This window comes from Grammomys surdaster, unplaced genomic scaffold, assembly GCF_004785775.1.
Source record: "Grammomys surdaster isolate TR1022 unplaced genomic scaffold, NIH_TR_1.0 126063, whole genome shotgun sequence".
Lineage (NCBI taxonomy): Eukaryota > Metazoa > Chordata > Mammalia > Rodentia > Muridae > Grammomys > Grammomys surdaster.
The window spans coordinates 4,938,785-4,956,907 of record NW_021620873.1 but is presented as its reverse complement, the minus strand read 5'-3'; the positions used below and the strand labels follow the sequence as shown (position 1 = coordinate 4,956,907).

Genomic DNA, 18,123 nt, shown 5'->3' with positions numbered 1-18,123 from the left:
ACCTGCTGCTCTTGCAGTGGATTTGGGTTCAGTTCCTAATACCACATGATATGATAGTTCAGAACCATCCCTATCTCCAGTTTCAGGGGATCTGATAATCTCTTTTGACTACCCTGGGCACCAGCTACATGCACACGTGCAATGCAAACAGCCATATACATAAAAATTAATTTTTTTTTCAAGCTAGTATAGCTGCACATCTGAAACCTGCACTCAGGCGGAAGAACAGTAAGTTCAAAGCCAGCCTGAGCTATACCATAATACATTGTCTCAAAAAAAAAAAAAAAAAACCCACAAACAAACAAACAAACACTTCCCAGCTACTTGGGAGGCTGCAGATGAGGATCAGATGAACCCCAGAGTTCAAGACTGGCCTCATCATCTTAAAAGGGGAACTGAGGGGGAATGCCAGGCATGGTGGCATCCACCTGCAATCCCAGCACACAAGAGACAGATGCAAGAGGGTTACTGTGAGTTAAGAGGCCAGGGAAGGCTACACAACAAGATCTTACCTCAAAAACAACAAGAACAAAAACCCAGAAAACAAATGTCACTAATGGCTTCAACTTTTTCAAAAATTAAGAGCAATCTATTTTGAGAAACTTAAGCATATGGGTATGGATTTAGTTCAACTGGCACACTGCCTGTCTAAAATTAAGGTCAATAGCCAACACTGCCGAAAGAAAGTGAGGGGGCGGGGCTGGGGGGAGGAACAAGGGGAGGTTTATTATTAGAAAAAAGGGAGCACTTTTCTCATTTAGAATCTGCATGGAGGACTATTTTGTTTAAAAAATAATAGAACTGATTCCACACATTTTCAACAAAGAACAAAAAACCAGGCATGATGGTTCATCCTTATAACTCTAGTATTTAGGAGGTTGAAGCAGGAGGACTGTGAGTTTGAGGTTATCCTGGGCTAAAAAATAAGCATCCATTTCAGAGGAGGGGGGAGAAAAAAGAGCACTAGTTGTTTTTCCAAAGGACCTGGGTTCAAATTCCAGTATAGAGGTTTGTGAACATCTGTGACTACAGTTCTGAGGGATCCAATGCCTTCTTCAGTCACTAGTCATGAGTGTGGCCCAAATACATACACACATGCAGATAAAACACTCATAGATAAGAAGTAAAATAAATAAATCTAAAAAAATTTAAAACTATAGAGTATAAATAAAGGCCTTAAAGGCCCTCCCACTCTCAAGAGTTCTTCGCTCAGTTTTTCTTAATAAATCTGTATTGGTTCTGCTTTAAAAACAAATCCAGCAACAAGAACAAAATTGGCCTTATCAAGAAATAAATATGATAAGCCAGGAGGCAGAGGCAGGTGGATCTATGTGCATTCCAGGACAGCCTGGTCTGCAGAGTGAGTTCCAGGACAGCTAAGCTACAGAGAGGAAAACAAAACAAAAAAACAAAAAACAAATCAAACAATAAATAAAATGGCCCAAGTGTTTATCCTTCAACAGACAAAGGATACAAAGTTCATAATAACTCTTTGGTGATAACATTGAAGTCCGGAGCTCTCCGAGCATGTTAGAGGCATGTTTCAGAGCATCCATCAGCTTGTTTTTGTCCTACAGAAATACCAAAAAAAAAAAAAAAAAAAAAAAAAAAAAAAGATGAGAATGATTAATTTAACTAAACATTTATCTTGGTTCTATTTAACCAAAAATCTGTTACATAGTTCTCAGAATCTACAGCACTTATTTTAGTCACATAGAAGTCAACTTCACAAGTTTCTCTTTATTGAAAAATCTAAATTAAAAAAAAAAAAAAAGCCTAATCCTCACCAGGGCTTTAAATGAAGCTTGCAAGGCTTCCGTAAATAAGACAGCATGTTTCACAGAGTAACTGTAAACTTTTCAACCTCTACAAACAAGGAAACTCCTTCCAAAGGTCCACATTTGACCTGCAGTCAAGAAAGTAGGCATGCTAAAGCAAGATAACTATCTTAACAATGGCTTTGTCCCGAACTTCAGGCTCTTTGCAGCTTGTGCAGTAATTATCCATGTAAGTCTTTCCTTGTGTTCTTCAACGCTTCATAACCACCATATGCCTCACTTCACTCATAGATATAGACAATTTTTGAGACACAGTAAGAAACATTATTCATGCTCAGAACGAGAAACAAACAAGAGAAAACCTATTTTCTATTCTATGACATTTACTTTTCTTTCCAATTTCATTGATAAGAAAATCAAAACAATAAGGCAGAAGAGAATATTAAGCTTTAGAAAATGTTAAGAAAATGGGGCTAAGGTGAAACAACTGGGCTATAGCAGCACACATCTGTCATCCAAACACTAAGGAGGAAGACACAGCAGACCCCTGGGGCTCACAGGTAGTCCAGCCTATTCAGTGGACTCAGAGATTAAAGATGCCATTTCAAAAATAAGATGGAAAGAGAGGTGAGGTAGGGCTACTGGTACTTAGGACCCTGCTATTGTCACTCAGACTCCAAGATCAGGGAGGAAAAATCAGAACTTAGAGACCCTGCAGCTGTCACTATTGAAGCCAGTAGTAGGCAAAGACTTAGGAACTCACTGCCAGTCATGATCTAAGGTCACAGAAGGAACCAAGATGTAGTTTCCCATTACGGGTTACATTCTGAGATCAGAAACTGTATGGAGGCGTGGGAACCTCTGCCAGTGGCACTCTGAGGTCAAGAAGGGAACAAAGGGCTAGAAAGATGGTTCAGAAGTTAAGAGTACTTTCTGCTCTTCCAGATGACCCAGGTTCAATTCCCAGCACCCATATGGCAGCTCACAAGATGTCTGTAACTCCAGTCCTAGGTGATCTGACAACCTCTTCTGGCCTCTGAGGGCTTCAGGTACACATACCACTCAAAGATACACATGTAAGAAAAATATTTACACATACAAAATATAATAAGACATGGAGAGGCCCTAGAACTTTAGCCCCAACACCAGGTCACCGAGTAAGGTCAAAGAACTTGCTGAGACTCTTGCCAAAGCTGGTCTCCACCTAGTTCTATTTCATTTCTGATGAGTGGATAAAGAAAACATGGCACATATAAGCACAACTGACTTTTACTTGGCTGTAAAGAAAGGTGACGTTTACAGGTAAATAGATGGGACTGGAAAAAATAAATCATGCTGAATAAGGTAACAAATATCCAGAAAATCAAAAACATTGCCATGTTCTTTCTCATATGTTCGTCTTTATTTTCAATCTTTAGACGCATTAAACTAGGAATACCTGTAGATACTAAGAAACTAGAAAGGGGCTTTAGGGTAGTAGTGGGGTACTAAGGAGGTAGAAGGTAGAAAGGCCTTGAGGAAAGGGTACAGAACAAAGTGGTATGGAAGTGGGAAAAGAGTGAGAGGGGTAGGAAAGATTTATATAAGGAAAGGGATGGGACAGGAGGAAAGGGTGGAGGAGGAAGTAGGATGTAACACTAAGGATGCTAACACTAAGGATGTATGAAGAAGCTATATGGTAACTCATTATTTATAGGCTTATTTAAGAATATGTAATTCTTATAGTTTAACTGGGGTACACAGGGAGATAATGATCCTTTCAGAAACCATAGGTTATTAAACAAAACGTCTTAAGCCAGGTATAGGATATGTCTCAGAGCTTTGGTCAGCAAGGTCCCAGAAACCCCCCAAACAATATAGGCTATTGCTACTACTCATGTTTTTCCCACCAGAACTTGTGCTCCTAGTGCTGAAAAAAGCACATACTCCAGTTGCAGTACTTGGGAAAATCAAACTATTAACTGGTCAAAAAGCTTCCTCTCAACTGGCTAATAATACTAGAAGGTATGATACTACGGGAAGAAAGTCATCAACAGTCTTATCCAGATGGGAATCACTGATGGTACAATAATGACCAGCCTGGCAATTTATGTCCATTGGTACAATAGTAGTCATTGTTATAGAAGTAACCAAACACTTCTTAATTGGATTTAAGGCCCACTATAAACATCAACAACTCATGACTGGAGCTGTTAAAAGCATTTGCTGCTCTTGTACAGGACCTGGGTTCAATTCCCAGCAGCTACATGGTAGCTCACAATCATCCATTAACTCTAGTTCCAGTGCCTCATCTTCACCAGCACCAGGTATACATAGGTACATATACACACAGGCAGTTGACACTCATACACATAAAATAATAAGCCTAAAAAATAAATAATCCAGGTGAAAGGGCAAAGGTTCTTGGGGGGAAACCTACTACCTATTGCAAAACAGTAACAAACTGTCTTCTACATGCTTATAATTACAATTACAGATTAGTACAGCTCTCTACCTTCATCAGTGACACTTGTTTTAAAGGTAGAGGGAGGCTAATACAGAGACTCACAACTGGCCAAAGTGACTGTACAGTGTTCCACCCTGTCCCCAAGGCTCATGGACCGTATCACAAGAGGGTGAAAAGAATGTAGGAGCCAGAGTTGGGAAGGAATGCTGTCAAACTTCTGAACCTGATATGGGCACTGCACTCACTGCAGCTATGGATAGCTGTACAATATTGGATCTGTCACTGTTTCACCCTGTATGAGGGAAGAGCTCATAAGGTTCCACTGTTCACTGAGGGACTATAGGCTTTTAATAGGTCCCGGGAGAGAGTATGCCATAAGTTGCTTGTGTTCTGGGACACAGCCCCTCATTCATACTCAATAGATATATGAAATTGAAATTGTTAATGAGATCAAGAGCAACTGAGAGAAAACATCCGATATCAATCAACCCCTGGACCCCATACACATGCATAAACACACACACATGCTACATACATACATGGAAAACATAAGACACTACAAAGTATCATCGCTACTCCAGCAACTTAGAGCTTAAAGTGTCTGCCTATTTGGTTTAATTCTTTAAACTTTAACACACAGAATATAAAATACTTATGAAGATTATTCCTATCTTTAGACTATAAAAACATATAAACAAGTATATATGTAATTTTTGTTTTTATGTTTTAAGGGTCTCACCACATAAACCAGAGATGGCTTCAAGTTCATGGTACATATTGACCACATGTACCTTTAAGTATAGTTTTAAAGCTAGTTCCTACAATAAAAGTACATATTCAAAAGTTCTCAGAACACTCAGGTGAAATAAACTTAGCTGAATTCAAATTGAGGTACTCAAATCCATTTGTTCATTAAGTATTTACTGAACACCCATTCTATATTAAGTTCTCCTCAGGTCTAAGGTATAAACCACACAGGCTCAGATACTCAAATTAGATGCTAATGTGCCAATGTGCAACTGAAGTCACTGAACATACACAAAATTAGGAGGAAGCAGGGCTCTTTGTCCTTAAGTATCCACAGTGCTAACCACAGATGAAGTTGAGACAGTTGCTGGTGGTGACTAGAATGACTAAAAGCAGAGATGTTACATAATTTTACAAATGGTGGTGACTGCTTAGGAATTTACAGTATACAACTGTATCTTTCACATTTCCATTCTTACCAGGCATCTTTTCATCTGGAATGATTGAACTTTCACAGCCTGGATGGCTTCATCCAAGAGTTTTTCCTGCTCATCCTGGGGTGACTGCTGTGTTGTAGGCTAAAATGAAGATTTTAAAAATATTTTCATTAGTGGCTCATAAGCACTTTCTCCTGTCAAGAATTTTTTTTTTTTTTAATTTCTGTAGTTTTAGTGATAGACCTTTTCCAAAACTTTCACATAAGGCTTATTCTAGCTTCATATCTCAAATGAATTTGTCAATTTTTAACTGACTCAAAAATTCTGGCCTCAGTCCAGCATGCCTTTAATCCCAGTGCTTGGGAGATGGACGCAGGCACGCCTCTTTGAGTTCAAGGCCAGCCTGGTCTACATAATAAATACCAGAACAGCAAGACCTTCCTAGTGAGACCCTGTCTAAAAATGACCAAAAAATAAAAAGTATCTGGCATCAAAGAAACCTGTGGTGGTAGTTTATAGTTATGTTCTGCTAGCATACTGTACATCCAATTAAAACATAGCTGTAAAGCCAAATGTTTTCTTATGATAATTATAGTATAAATTCAAATTTTTAAGAACTTCTCTCTCCCTCTCAACTACATTCGCCTACATTTTAGTCTACTTTATACCAAAAAATGAGTTTATAAAAACACAGCCCCCTCCATTGCAACAAAAACTAAACAACTTGGAAATAAAATAGCTAGAATTGTTAATGACTTATAATAGAAAAAGGTAAAGATAGTTTCCTCAAATACCTACTATTTTAAATACACAGAAAAACATCTAAAAACAAAGTAAATCTACTCTTCCATGCCATCAGCAGAACTCTGCTTATAAAATGAACTCATTCTCCTTGTCAAGTAAAAGTAACTCATATTTCACATTAAATAACACCATGTTAACATTATTACCACAGCATGCTAACAATGTAATTATAAATAATCATGTGTTTGAAATCCAGTATACACAATGTGTGCTTCATAAATGTCCACTTCACAGATAGGCTGATTCTAGACCCTTCTGAACATATATTTGATTAAAAAGAAAACTAACCAGCAAATTAACGGATAAGCAGTATATACACACAACAGACTATATAGTTAAGCCATAAAAGGGTCTCTAGTATTAAAACACTCATATCATAGAAATAAACCTAGAAAACATTAGACAAAATGAAAGAAGTCTACCAGAAATGCATGCTGGAAGACTCCATTTATATGAACTATCTTAAATAGATAAATCATCCACAGATTTACTAACATAGAAGAGGTGGGCAAACCACTGATTAATCACTAAAGAATTTTCTTTTGAGGTAATGAAAATATTTTGGAACAAAAGGTAATGTATCAAAACCCACTGATCTGTTCATTTTCCATACATTTCATTAAAAAGCTTTAAGGCTAACTAGAGGAAAAGTACCTCTCTACATAAGGACGTCTAAGACAATTAAAATATTTCATTAAGATTAAACAACAACAGCAATCCACTTCTGAAACACAATGGTTCATAAAAATTAAAACCTTTGTCTTGGCTTCACTTTAGATAAAGAAAAACACTGAGTAACAAGCGATGCCATGCACTTCCCTGTGCTGTTTTGCTAGTACACTAGTAAGATGAGTTTTCCCACAACTATTTCTTTTCAAAAATAATAAAGGACTGAAGGGACAGCCCAGTAGTTAAGAGTGCTCAGTGCTCCTGCAGAAGACCTGAGCTCAATTCTTAGTACCCACACACTGGGTGGCTCAAAGCCAATCATAACTTCAGCTCCAGGGAATCTAACACCACTGGCCTCCACAGGCACCTGCATTCACAGGCCCATACAAATGAATACGTACACATAATTAAATTTTTTTTAATGAAAATGCTTATTTTAAGTGTAAATAATTTTTTTTAAAAAAGTATCTTTAAAGAAATGTTAGTTTATATAGGAGAAATATTAGCATACACCCCTAATGTCCCTAAGCTAAGCAAATTCTACCTTTTTCTCTAAGTCTTATTACTGTAAGTACCTTATATACATAGAACTACACAGCATTTTTCCTTTTGTGTCTGGCTTTTTTAGGGTTACGTCCAAGGTTCATCTGTATGAAAGTGTTAATCAGAATTTCTCTCTTTTTAAAGACTGTGTAATATTCCAGTGTCTGTGCTTGTATATACATGTATATATACATATACCCAGCCACAGCCCCAGCCCAGAAGCTCGGATGCTCCTCCCTGTCCCAACTCCGCACAGACCCAGGATTCCGACTCTCAGAGCGAAGATGGCCATATATACACACACACACACACACACATTTATTGATTCACTTGATATAGACATATAGATTGTTTCCAGCTCTGGCTACTGTGTGCAAATAAACTATAAAACGGGCTATAAGCAATCATAGATTTTTGGTATAGACTAGAAAAATAAAATAGCACACAAAGTTCTGAATGTACATAGTACTTAGTAATGAACGCTCCATAAACGTTAGTTATTACTATATCCAGTTTGAGAGCATTTACCTCTGCTGGTTGTAGGAACCTGTTTGTTAGTTAATTTTCCCACTTATAAGCGACATATGTAATATGACAATACAACATAAATTGTAAAATAAACAGAATCGTCAGTGTTGCTGAATATGGTATTTAAACCTGATGAGAAAGCACAAATTAATACTTCAAGGAAAACTGAGGATAACAAGAAAACAGGAACTTTAAAATAATTTGGGCTGAGGAGTTTGTGTCTAGCAGGCTGAAGGCTTTGGGGTCAATCTCCAAGACTGCAAAAAGAAAAAGTAAACAGTTTGGATCCCATACACACATTAACTTAGCAATATCCCAGGAATCCTATGATGGAGCACACCATGAACATTAGATGGCAGAATGCTTTCTTCTCTTTGTGGAGAGAAGAACTGTGCCCATTCTCCTCAGAATCTGTTTGCATTACCTCCAAAGTCTTTTCCAAGCTCCTAACACAACTCTTTCCCACCACAAACCCAAAGAACTGTACAGCAGTATGTTTCAAAAGCACACCTCCGCCACTTATTTCTATCCAGTGTCTAGCACATTCTATAAAATAGAAAGTACACCAGATGTTTGGTTAGTTGAACTGGACTCTGGATTTTTAGGAGTACAGTTATCAATGAGATCAACAGTTGCTTCCAGATGCAAAAGTGAGACTTAAGGCTGACTACCTACTCAAATCATAACAACTGCCTATGACAGAACTGATACCTAGGTTCCGTTTTCCAATAAAATTTACAGGATAAACTGTGCACCTATCTGGTTCACACAGCACATACATGAAGTTTATAGTGTATCTTCAAATGCTTTGCATTATAAAACAATATGTCAACCAGTACGTGTTAAAAAACAAATTCTAAAATTAAACTTCACACCAGTCATGTGCCAAATCCCAATTGTACAAGTTCTGAGGGGGGGGATAAATCTTGTACAGCTATATATTATATTAAAGTAGTATACATCAAAGACTTATCAAATTATTCGAAAAAAAGCTCAGAACTCATCAAGCTGGAACCAAAGATGACCATAAATACCAAGCTGATCAGAGTCTAGTAAGATCATCTCAAACCTTCACTCAAGAAAAAAAAAAACAACAACAAAAAGATTTAGCGCTGTTTTTCTCCTATTAACACGCTTAAAGTGAAGTATGTGCAGTGGCACACAGAATCATGAATACAAAGAATGAGTACTGAAATCATTAAAACGGACAATCAGCATACCAATATCCAAAACCACTATCTGTTCAATGCATATTACAGCAAATGCCAGTATGATGGAAGTGACAACTTGCCCTGTAGAAAATAGACAGGTTTCGAATTTTGAGGAAGTTCCTGTTTATAAGGCTAGCGCCACAAAGCGTCGCGACTTGATGCTATCATCGCAGAGAAACCTTTGAATGACTGCTTCCAGCAAGTGAGCTAGAATCGTCAGTGAACAAATGCGAACTGAAGACCTGTCTCCTATGTGATGGTTGGGTTCAGTGACAGAAAGCGTGCGTTTCACCTTCCGGAAACTCACGTGAGCAGGTCCCTAGAATTCGCTGACAGACGCTGCAGGATGAAGAGGGCTATGCGGCCACGGAAGGCCGGGAAACCACTGCGGCCCCACTGAAAGATATTTCGAGCAGGGAGAAGGCGTGGGACCCCTGAGCACAGCTGAGCACAAAGGTGGAAGTGCACCATGTGGGCGCGACCCAGCTACAGCGCCAGCCCAGAAGCTCGGACGCCCCTCACGGTCCCAACTCCGCACCGACCCGGGACTCCGACTCTCAGAGCGAAGGTGGCCATTCCACACAAGAGGCTGACGCAGGCCTCCACTGACACCCAGAACCTGCAGCCCGAGACACCCCTAAGGGATGCTCCCTGGTCTCGGGGCAAAGACCAAATCCAGCGCCACCGCCCACCGCAACCCACCGCAGCCTAACGCGGCCTTCCTCAGCCCGTGCCCTATCCCGCAGGCCCAGCCTGGATAGGACCGGCCTCGATCGAAATGCAGGGCCCCTACTCCGCCCGCAAGGCTCCTGTCCGTTGGAGGAAAGCGTGGACTGTGACCCGAGCAACCCAGGACCACCGCTTCCCCTCACTCACCATGGCGACTCCGGGGACACACAAGCAGCAGCGCCTACTCCGCCGGAGCCGCCCGCCGTCAGGTGACTGAACCTTCCGAGCCCCGCCCTCTCTAGCCCCGCCCTCGACCGGTAGCGGCTTTTTGATTGGCCCACTTAAAGTCTCGCGTGGTTTGGGGGAGAAAGGGCAGATGTCGGTGTGTAGTGGACTGGGCGGGGCGAGAATAGTACAGCGCAGCAGTGAGCTATGGACTGCTGGAAGGGAAGCCTTAGTTAAGAGGATCCTCGGCAGAGAAAGGGCAGCGATAGAACCTTGCGCGCGTCCACTTAGCCTGAGCCAGTGCATCATCGTGTGCACATGCGTAGAAGGAAGACCAGGATTGGTTTGTCAACTTCTTGTCGCAACCAATCTGGACGCGCCGAGGGTGGGTCTTAACCCTCTGACAGTCTGCGCGCGCATTTCTTTCGGCGCGCATTTCTTCCAGCCATGGAGTCGGAGCTGGTACGACGCCTCGCCCCGCGCCTCGGCCTAGCGGATCCGAGTGTACTGAGGTGAGTGTGGCCGTGTGTGCGGGGAGACGTCCCTGACTGGGGCCCTGGGTCCTCCCAAGGCAGCGCCGGAGGGCACTGGCGATAAGGGCATGACCGCACACTGGTCTGAGCGAGACTCGGGCTCAACATCAAGAAAAACTTTGTTGTTGGCTTGTAGAAGATGGTTTGAGAGGACGTGTGTAGTCGTCCTTGGAGCCCTCTAGCTCTGTGGGACGCATTGCGGTTGGAAAAGTCGGAGAGGACCTCTTGTCATTCCCTCGGGTTCGATAATCTGTTTTCAGGGGTGACCCAGGCATGCAGGGCAGACCCTGTGAAAATCACTGTAAATGGCAAAAGCAAGGTAGAGTACAGGATGAAGAGCTGGAGTGATGAGCAGGGCGTAAGGATTCAAGAAAAGGCCCAGTGGCTTTGGGGCTGATTTAGTAGACTGTGCCACGCACGAGAAAATATAGCAAGAGTGGCCCAAACAGCTTCAATTGTCCAAAGCCCTTGAGATTGGGAGGGTCGTTGTAGGATCTGTCTTAGGAAGTAAAGCTACAGCAGGCAAGTGTGTAGGAAGGTCACAGGCCTATTCCCAGGGCTGCAGGCCAGAAACAGGGTGGGACCCAGAACTGTTCTCAAAAGTCGCCAAAAGTGAGAGCCAACCAGTCATTAAGGGAGAGAAAGAAGGAGAATTTGATTTACTCTAATCTGCCTGTTCCAACTCTTTATACTTGTTGAAGTAGTGTTAGAAGGAAAGAGACCTGAAAAAAAAATTTTTTTTGAACGCACTAAGTCTGGAGTCATTTTGGTGCTATCTGAAGAACTTCCCCCTCTCCAAAGGATGTGCATTCTGGGCCCTAAAAGTACTTGCACAGTAGTTAGGTGGAGTACAAGTCCACCATGCTGAATTCAGTTCTTTGCCTAAGTGCTGGCAAAGTTCTGGAACAGTCTTAGTGACCAAATTGCCTTTATAACCAGGAAAGCAGAGGAGTACCTGCGGCTGTCTAAGGTGAAGTGTGTCAGCATGTCTGCACATAGCTCAGAAACCAGCAATGCTGTTATATGCCTGGACCTTGCAGCTTCCTGGAGGAAGTGCCCCTTGGATAGAGTAAGTCGGCTCTACAGGACATTGGAACAAGCTGACGTGACACTGAATCTTCTGTTTCATTTTACTTGTCTTGGTGTCTGCTCTGTTTCTATTCACGGTGCTCTGATAAACTACCCTGATAAATGGAGGTCACGGGAGAGAGTTTTTAATCAAGTTCTAGGGTACAATCTATCCTGACACAGAACTTGAAAAATCTACATGGCATCTCCAGTCAGGATGAGTCTTTGTATCCAATTCCGTTTCTCCTTTCTTTGTACATGCAGGAACCCATGGCAGGAGATTATGCTACCCACAGAGGTCTTCCACCTCCCATAGGCATGCCCAGGGGCTCTTCTTCCAAGTTGTATATCTTCTATAAAGCTCTCTGAGATTTCCCCCAGATAGACCTTATTCCCTACAATGGTGGATTATCCTGCTCTTCTTCCCTTCCTTCCAGATGTACACCTTCCTCACCCTACACCCAACTTTCCTTAATTTTCCCAGTAATTTGTTTTGTGCAGCTGAGACAAGCTATACTGTTTAATTATTTTAAAATTATCTGTAAGTGTGCATGCTGGACCCTTCTATAATATGAATTCTTTAAAATAGCCTGCTTAGAGTGATTGACAAATTTTGGGTTAAAATTACTATATAATTAATACCACAGACTGGAGAAGTGGCTCAGCCATTAAAGGCTAGGCTCAAAACCAAAAATATAATTAATATACCACTTAATAAATATTTAAGAAGAGGAATATTGAATTTAAAATTGTGTGTTTCCTTTCAAAGGCATATTTAATTAAACTCTCTGGTTTGAATAAGAAGATGTATCAGAGCTGTCTTAAATCTTTTGAGTGTTTGCTGGGATTAAATTCAAATATTGGAATAAGAGACCTAGCTGTACAGTTCAGCTGTACAGAAGCAGTGAACTTGGCTGCAGAGATATTGGAAAGGTATGTATAATTTTATAAATATCTATTCTGTGTAAAAGTGTGTGCCTGCATGGTTGGATGTGACCACGTTCGTGCCTGGTGCTCTCGGGTCAGTAGAGGGCATCAAGCCAGTGGACTGGAGTTGTGAATGGATGTAAGCTACCATGTGGATGCTGGGAACTGAGCCCAGGTGGTCTGTAAGAGCAACAAGTGTTCTTAACCGCTGAACCATATCTCCAGTTCCTAAATAAATACTTAAAAAAAAAAAAAAGTTGTTAACAGCACAGTCAGCAAACAAATGCTAACAACAGAGCAGGACAATTAAAGTCGGAGGCCAAGTTTTGTTTTGTTTTCTCAATTGTTTTATTGCATTTTCAGTCCCTTTAAAATATTTTCCTGACAAAATGATTTCACAAACATTGCTGTCTCCTAGCTACGAGTCTAGTCTTCCGGAAGCACAGCGAGCAGACCTTGACTTATCCAGGCCGCTGTTCACCACTGCTGCACTGCTTTCAGCATGCAAGTAAGAGTTCCTGGGCATTGCTCTGTTGGTGGGTTGCTTGCTTGCTTGTTTGTTTGTTTGTTTCCTTGAGAGAGGTTTGCTCTGTAGTACATGCTGGCACTATGTATCATAAGCTAGCCTTAAACTCATGGTGATCTTCCCGATTCAGACTCCCAAATGCTGAGATTTCAAACATGTGTGATTCAACACCCAGCTAGTCTTAAGTGTTCCTTTACCGTTGGGAAATGTTGCCAATGTGTGAGCTTTTCATCCCCAAATACTTATAATTTCATTTTCTTCAGCTCGGCACATTCTGCACTATAACCTGTAACACTGTGGTTTGGTGATGAGAATCTTGGGTTGGCTGATAATATAGCTGCCAACCTAGAACTAGTGTTGCAAGGAGTTTACATGCCAAGTGGCAGCCAGGTCTGAAAACAAGGTATGCTCATTTCAGACCCTACTTTTAGTAAGTATAAATTGTAAATCAGTCAGGACAGTGATCATGTTTGATTTTCCAGGCATACTGTTTCAAAAGTACTGCCTACGCCGGGCGGTGGTGGCGCACGCCTTTAATCCCAGCGCTTGGGAGGCAGAGGCAGGCGGATTTCTGAGTTCGAGAGCTTGAGGCTAGCCTGGTCTACAGAGTGAGTTCCCCGACAGCCAGGGCTACACAGAGAAACCCTGTCTCGAAAAAAACAAACAAACAAAAAAAGTACTGCCTACATCTGTTCATTTTAGTATAAAACATTTCTAAAATAAATTCTTACATTTAAATCATCAGAATATGTAGCTATTAGTATACATGCTGAATTATTCCATGAAATACTAATTTTTTATATCTTTGAAGTAGTGTTATTTTACTTTTCAAGAAAACTTTCTACAGAAAAATGATGTAGTCTGTTAAAGAGTATATATCTCATTTTTCAATCATTTTGTTGTATTTGGCGCTTTTATTAACATACCTAAAAGTGATTGTCATTCATAGATAATATTCTTTTAATTCAACAAGGGTGTGTGTGTGTGTGTGTACAAAGAAGGAATGTAATTGATGTTTAAAAAGAAACTGAAAATCGCCAAATAACTCCATTTTTGGAATCATATTAAACTGAACATGAAATGGTTGATTGTCGTGTGTGTGTGTGTGTGTGTGTGTGTGTGTGTGTGTTTTGCCTACATGCGTTTCAGTGCTCCACATGTGTGCTGCCTGTGGAGGCAAAAAGAGGAGGGCATTGACTCCCCTAAAACTGGAGTTACATGTGGTTGTGAGCTACTATATGGGTGTTGGAATTGAACTCAGGCCCTCCTAAAGAGTAGCACGAACTCTTGACCACTGAGCCATCTCTCCAGCCCCACTTGTTTTGTTTTGTTTTGTTTTGTTTTGAATTGCTTGCTGTAGAGGAATATGAGCAGGATTTGAGCTTTAGGAGGGGGGTAAAAAGATATGACACTGCTGTATAAATAGACACATTCTCAGAGTGAGTTGAACACTTAAAGATACTAAGTCCGTTCTGCAAACTGGTAACATCTGAGAGGCATGAAACTCTATAACAGATGTCTTTATTTGCCCCATTTATGGCTGAACAGATGCATTTTAGCTCTCAGTTTAATAAGCTAAAGCGCTTAAAAGAACAAATTTGCAAGCTTCTAGCTAATGACATTTGGAAAAAAGGAAAATTTAGACAGCTAGAGAATTTTATTTAGTAAAGCGTGGGCAAAGGGTATAGGTTTGTAATCTATTTTACTTGCCCAGAAAACTGGTGATATTGAAAAAAAAGCAAACTTATGAAATTGTTTTTTAGAATTCTAAAGATAAAGGTGGATAAAGCCAAAATGATAACTACATCTGGTGTGAAAAAAGCAATATTTGATCGACTGTGTAACCAGTTAGAAAAGATTGGGCAGCAGATTAACAGTGAGTATTCTGTGGTTGAAAAATGCTGATTTCATGAATTTTTTAGTGAGATAATAAGCATATGTCTGTTCTGCGAATAAAGTGGTTTAGTACCTGTCTTAGTCAGGGTTTCTATTCCTGCACAAAGCATCTTGACCAAGAAGCAAGTTGGGGAGGAAAGGGTTTATTCAGCTTATACTTCTTTGCTGTTCATCACCAAAGGAAGTCAGGACTGGAACTCAAGCAGGTCAGGAAGCAGGAGCTGATGGAGCCATGGAGGGATGTTACTGGTTTGCTTCCCCTGGCTTGTTCAGCTTGCTTTCTTATAGAACCCAAGACTACCAGCCCAGGGATGGCACCACCTACAATGAGCCCTCCCACCTTGATCACTAATTGAGAAAAAGCCTTACAGCTGGATCTCATGGAGCCATTTCCTCAAAGTAGGCTCCTTTCTCTGTGATAACTCTAGCTTGTGTCAAGTTGACACACAAAACCAGCCAGTACAGTACTTTTAAAAAATATGATTCTACAAATCTATGCCGAGAAAATAGATTCCTTTTAAGAAACATCAGTATCAGCCAGGCATGGTGGCACACATTTGCTATCCCAGCACGTGGGAGGCAGAGGCAGAGGCAGGCAGATCTCTGTGTTCAAGGCCAGCCTGGTCTACAGAGTGAGTTCCAGGTCAGCCTGGGCTACACTGTGAGACCCTGTCTCAAAAGAAAGAAGGAGGCTCCAGTGTAAAATGCCAGTATCTGTACTGGCTAGGATGGAAGTGATTCTCATGTCTAACAAAAGAAACAGCCAGAAGGAGAGGAGCAAGATTGTCTGCCTTTCCTTCATCTCTTTTTGCTCCTCTGGGTACTGAGTTTCTGTCATCCAGCTGAGGACTTAGATGACCAAATATAAAATTGAATAGAAAAATTAACCTTGGCTGGGCGGTGGTGGCGCACGCCTTTAATCCCAGCACTTGGGAGGCAGAGGCAGGCGGATTTCTGAGTTCGAGAGTTCGAGGCTAGCCTGGTCTACAGAGTGAGTTCCAAGACAGCCAGGACTACACAGAGAAACCTGTCTCGAAAAACCAAAAAGAAAAGAAAGGAAAAATTAACCTTGAAACCACGTTTTCTTTTTCTAAAAGGAGACTCTGCAGTTAAAGCTAGTTCATCACTGAAGAAAAAAAAGCCAGTGTTTAGTCCAGCACTGAAGAAAAAGAAGCCAGGGATTGAACCACCAGCAAAAGGTAGGGCACACTAGCTGTCTTGGTGCTGAAGTTGATGCAATATGATTTATGCACTGAGCAATCCTGTGACAATCCCGACAGTGTACATGACAAGAGCCAACTTAGAGAAAAGCCTGACTGTTAGTTAGAGAAAAGCCTATTTTTCAAGCCAGGCATGATTTACACACCTCTAATTATTTCTAAGTGCTTAGAAGATAGACATAAGAGAATTGCTGTAAATTGAAGGCCAGCTTGATCTACATAATGAATTCCAGGCCAGCATGGTCTACACGTTGATACCATCTTACAGCAACAACAACAACAGAAGTGTGAGTAAAAATATACCTGAAGTGGCCAAAGAATACAAATATTCCTAATTTTTAGAAATATATCTGGTACAGCATGACATACCTTTAATCCCAGCACTCAGAGGCAGAGCCAAGCTGATCTCTTGAGTTCCAGGCCAACCTGGTATACCAAAAAAAAAAAGTGTGAATGTTGGTAGCTAAACTGCTGTGCCTGGGTTCATATTCTGCTTTACCAGTATTAAAATCTTTAGGTAAATTAAACAAATTCAAGCTGAGACTGACTCATAAATTGGACAACTTCAAACCCAAAATTGGTTCAGAGAACTCCACCCAAGGGTTAAACAGCAAGTCCTAATAGAGTAAACCTAAAAGGAGATAGAAAACATTCAATGGAGTCAAACTACTCATCCACTTTATGTAAGGGTGACTAGTGTGAGGTCCCTGATGGATACCCAGAAAAGTAGCCTTTGTGATTGGCTGCTTTTTTTTTTCTCTAAAAATATATTTCCAAATTAAGTTCTATTTACTTACATAGGAACTCTAGCTACAAAGACAATCCAATATTAATGACTAATTGTTTAACACTATCTGCTGGCTGTGTACATTTGAAAAGGTGACATAATTTCTGCAAGCTTCATTTTCCTAATCTGTAAAATGTGACTAATGTTAGCACCTATGTCGTAATGTTGTGATGGGATTACTTGAGGTACACACTTGTTTGCTGCCTTAGACTGCTTAGAGCATAGGAGAGAAAAGTGAGAGCTACCATGTTACACTTCACTCTAGGGTCTTACTCTCTTACCTTAATTGAAGTCAATACTTTCCAATTTTTACTTTTAAGCCATTTATAAATTTAAGTTTAAAATTACATTTGCTAACTTTCTCTCACAGAAATAGAAGTAATAGAAACCCCACATAAACTACCAAAAGATGAAGATCTGACACAGGATTATGAAGAGTGGAAAAGGAAGATTTTGGAAAATGCTGCCAAAGCTCAAGTAGCCACAGCAGAGTGATTTCTATTTCACTGCAGTCCTGTGCTTCTGTCTGGGAGATGAAAGGTGTGGAGATCTTCTCTAAGCCTGCGTACCAGGTGTGCTGTGGAGTGTCTCCATATGGAGGATGCTAGTACTAGGCACCTCACATGGACACTAGATCAACCGTATTGCCTCTGTAGACTCAGATCTGTCCTCTCCTATGGGGTGAAATTGGGACCATTTTGGTTCTGTTTATTAAGTTTAAGGAAGTTTCCCAACTAAACCTAGAATGCAAATTTCAAGCTGAAAGGCATCTCAAACATTTTATTTGTTTTAGTGTGTTTTTTTAATTTTATTTCACTAAATCAATGTTATATAGCCTAAGTTAATAAATATTTATTTTTTAAAGATTTTTTTAATGTGTATGAGTATTTTGCTTGCGTGTATGTTTGTGCACCACATGTATGTCTGGTGCAGTAGAAGCCAGAAGAGGATGCCAGATCCCTGAGCCTAGAGTTACAGACACTGAGTGCTGCCATGTGAGTGAAGGGACTTCAACCCAAGTCCTCTAGAAGAGCAGCCAGTGCTCTTAACCGCTGAACCATCTCTCAAGCCCAGTAAATGTTATTTTTGTATGCATTTGAGTAGCGATT

At 40.7% G+C, this 18,123-nt stretch overlaps 2 protein-coding genes across 3 annotated transcripts in view; one reads left to right on the top strand and one right to left on the bottom strand.

The window, feature by feature from the left end:
- Nucleotides 1-10,118, bottom strand: part of Vps35 (VPS35 retromer complex component) — a 34,605-nt gene extending 24,487 nt beyond the window's left edge. The window contains exons 1-3 of the mRNA XM_028755545.1: nucleotides 10,040-10,118; nucleotides 5,451-5,549; nucleotides 1,475-1,571 (exon numbers count right to left, since the gene is read on the bottom strand). Of these exons, the coding sequence (XP_028611378.1) occupies nucleotides 1,475-1,571; nucleotides 5,451-5,549; nucleotides 10,040-10,042 (199 nt within the window). The 5' untranslated portion in view covers nucleotides 10,043-10,118. The remainder of the gene's footprint in view (nucleotides 1-1,474; nucleotides 1,572-5,450; nucleotides 5,550-10,039) is intronic.
- A 101-nt stretch (nucleotides 10,119-10,219) lies between these two features.
- On the top strand, nucleotides 10,220-17,878 carry Orc6 (origin recognition complex subunit 6). Of its 2 annotated transcripts, XM_028755533.1 has the most exons (7): nucleotides 10,220-10,569; nucleotides 11,530-11,659; nucleotides 12,428-12,591; nucleotides 13,004-13,093; nucleotides 14,875-14,987; nucleotides 16,105-16,206; nucleotides 17,385-17,878. In XM_028755533.1, exons 1-7 carry the CDS (start codon nucleotides 10,505-10,507, stop codon nucleotides 17,507-17,509), a joined length of 789 nt encoding a protein of 262 aa, XP_028611366.1. In that variant the 5' UTR covers nucleotides 10,220-10,504; the 3' UTR covers nucleotides 17,510-17,878. The 2 variants fall into 2 exon arrangements, with proteins under 2 accessions (XP_028611366.1, XP_028611367.1); XM_028755534.1 differs by lacking the exon at nucleotides 11,530-11,659.
- Nucleotides 17,879-18,123: the final 245 nt, after the last annotated feature.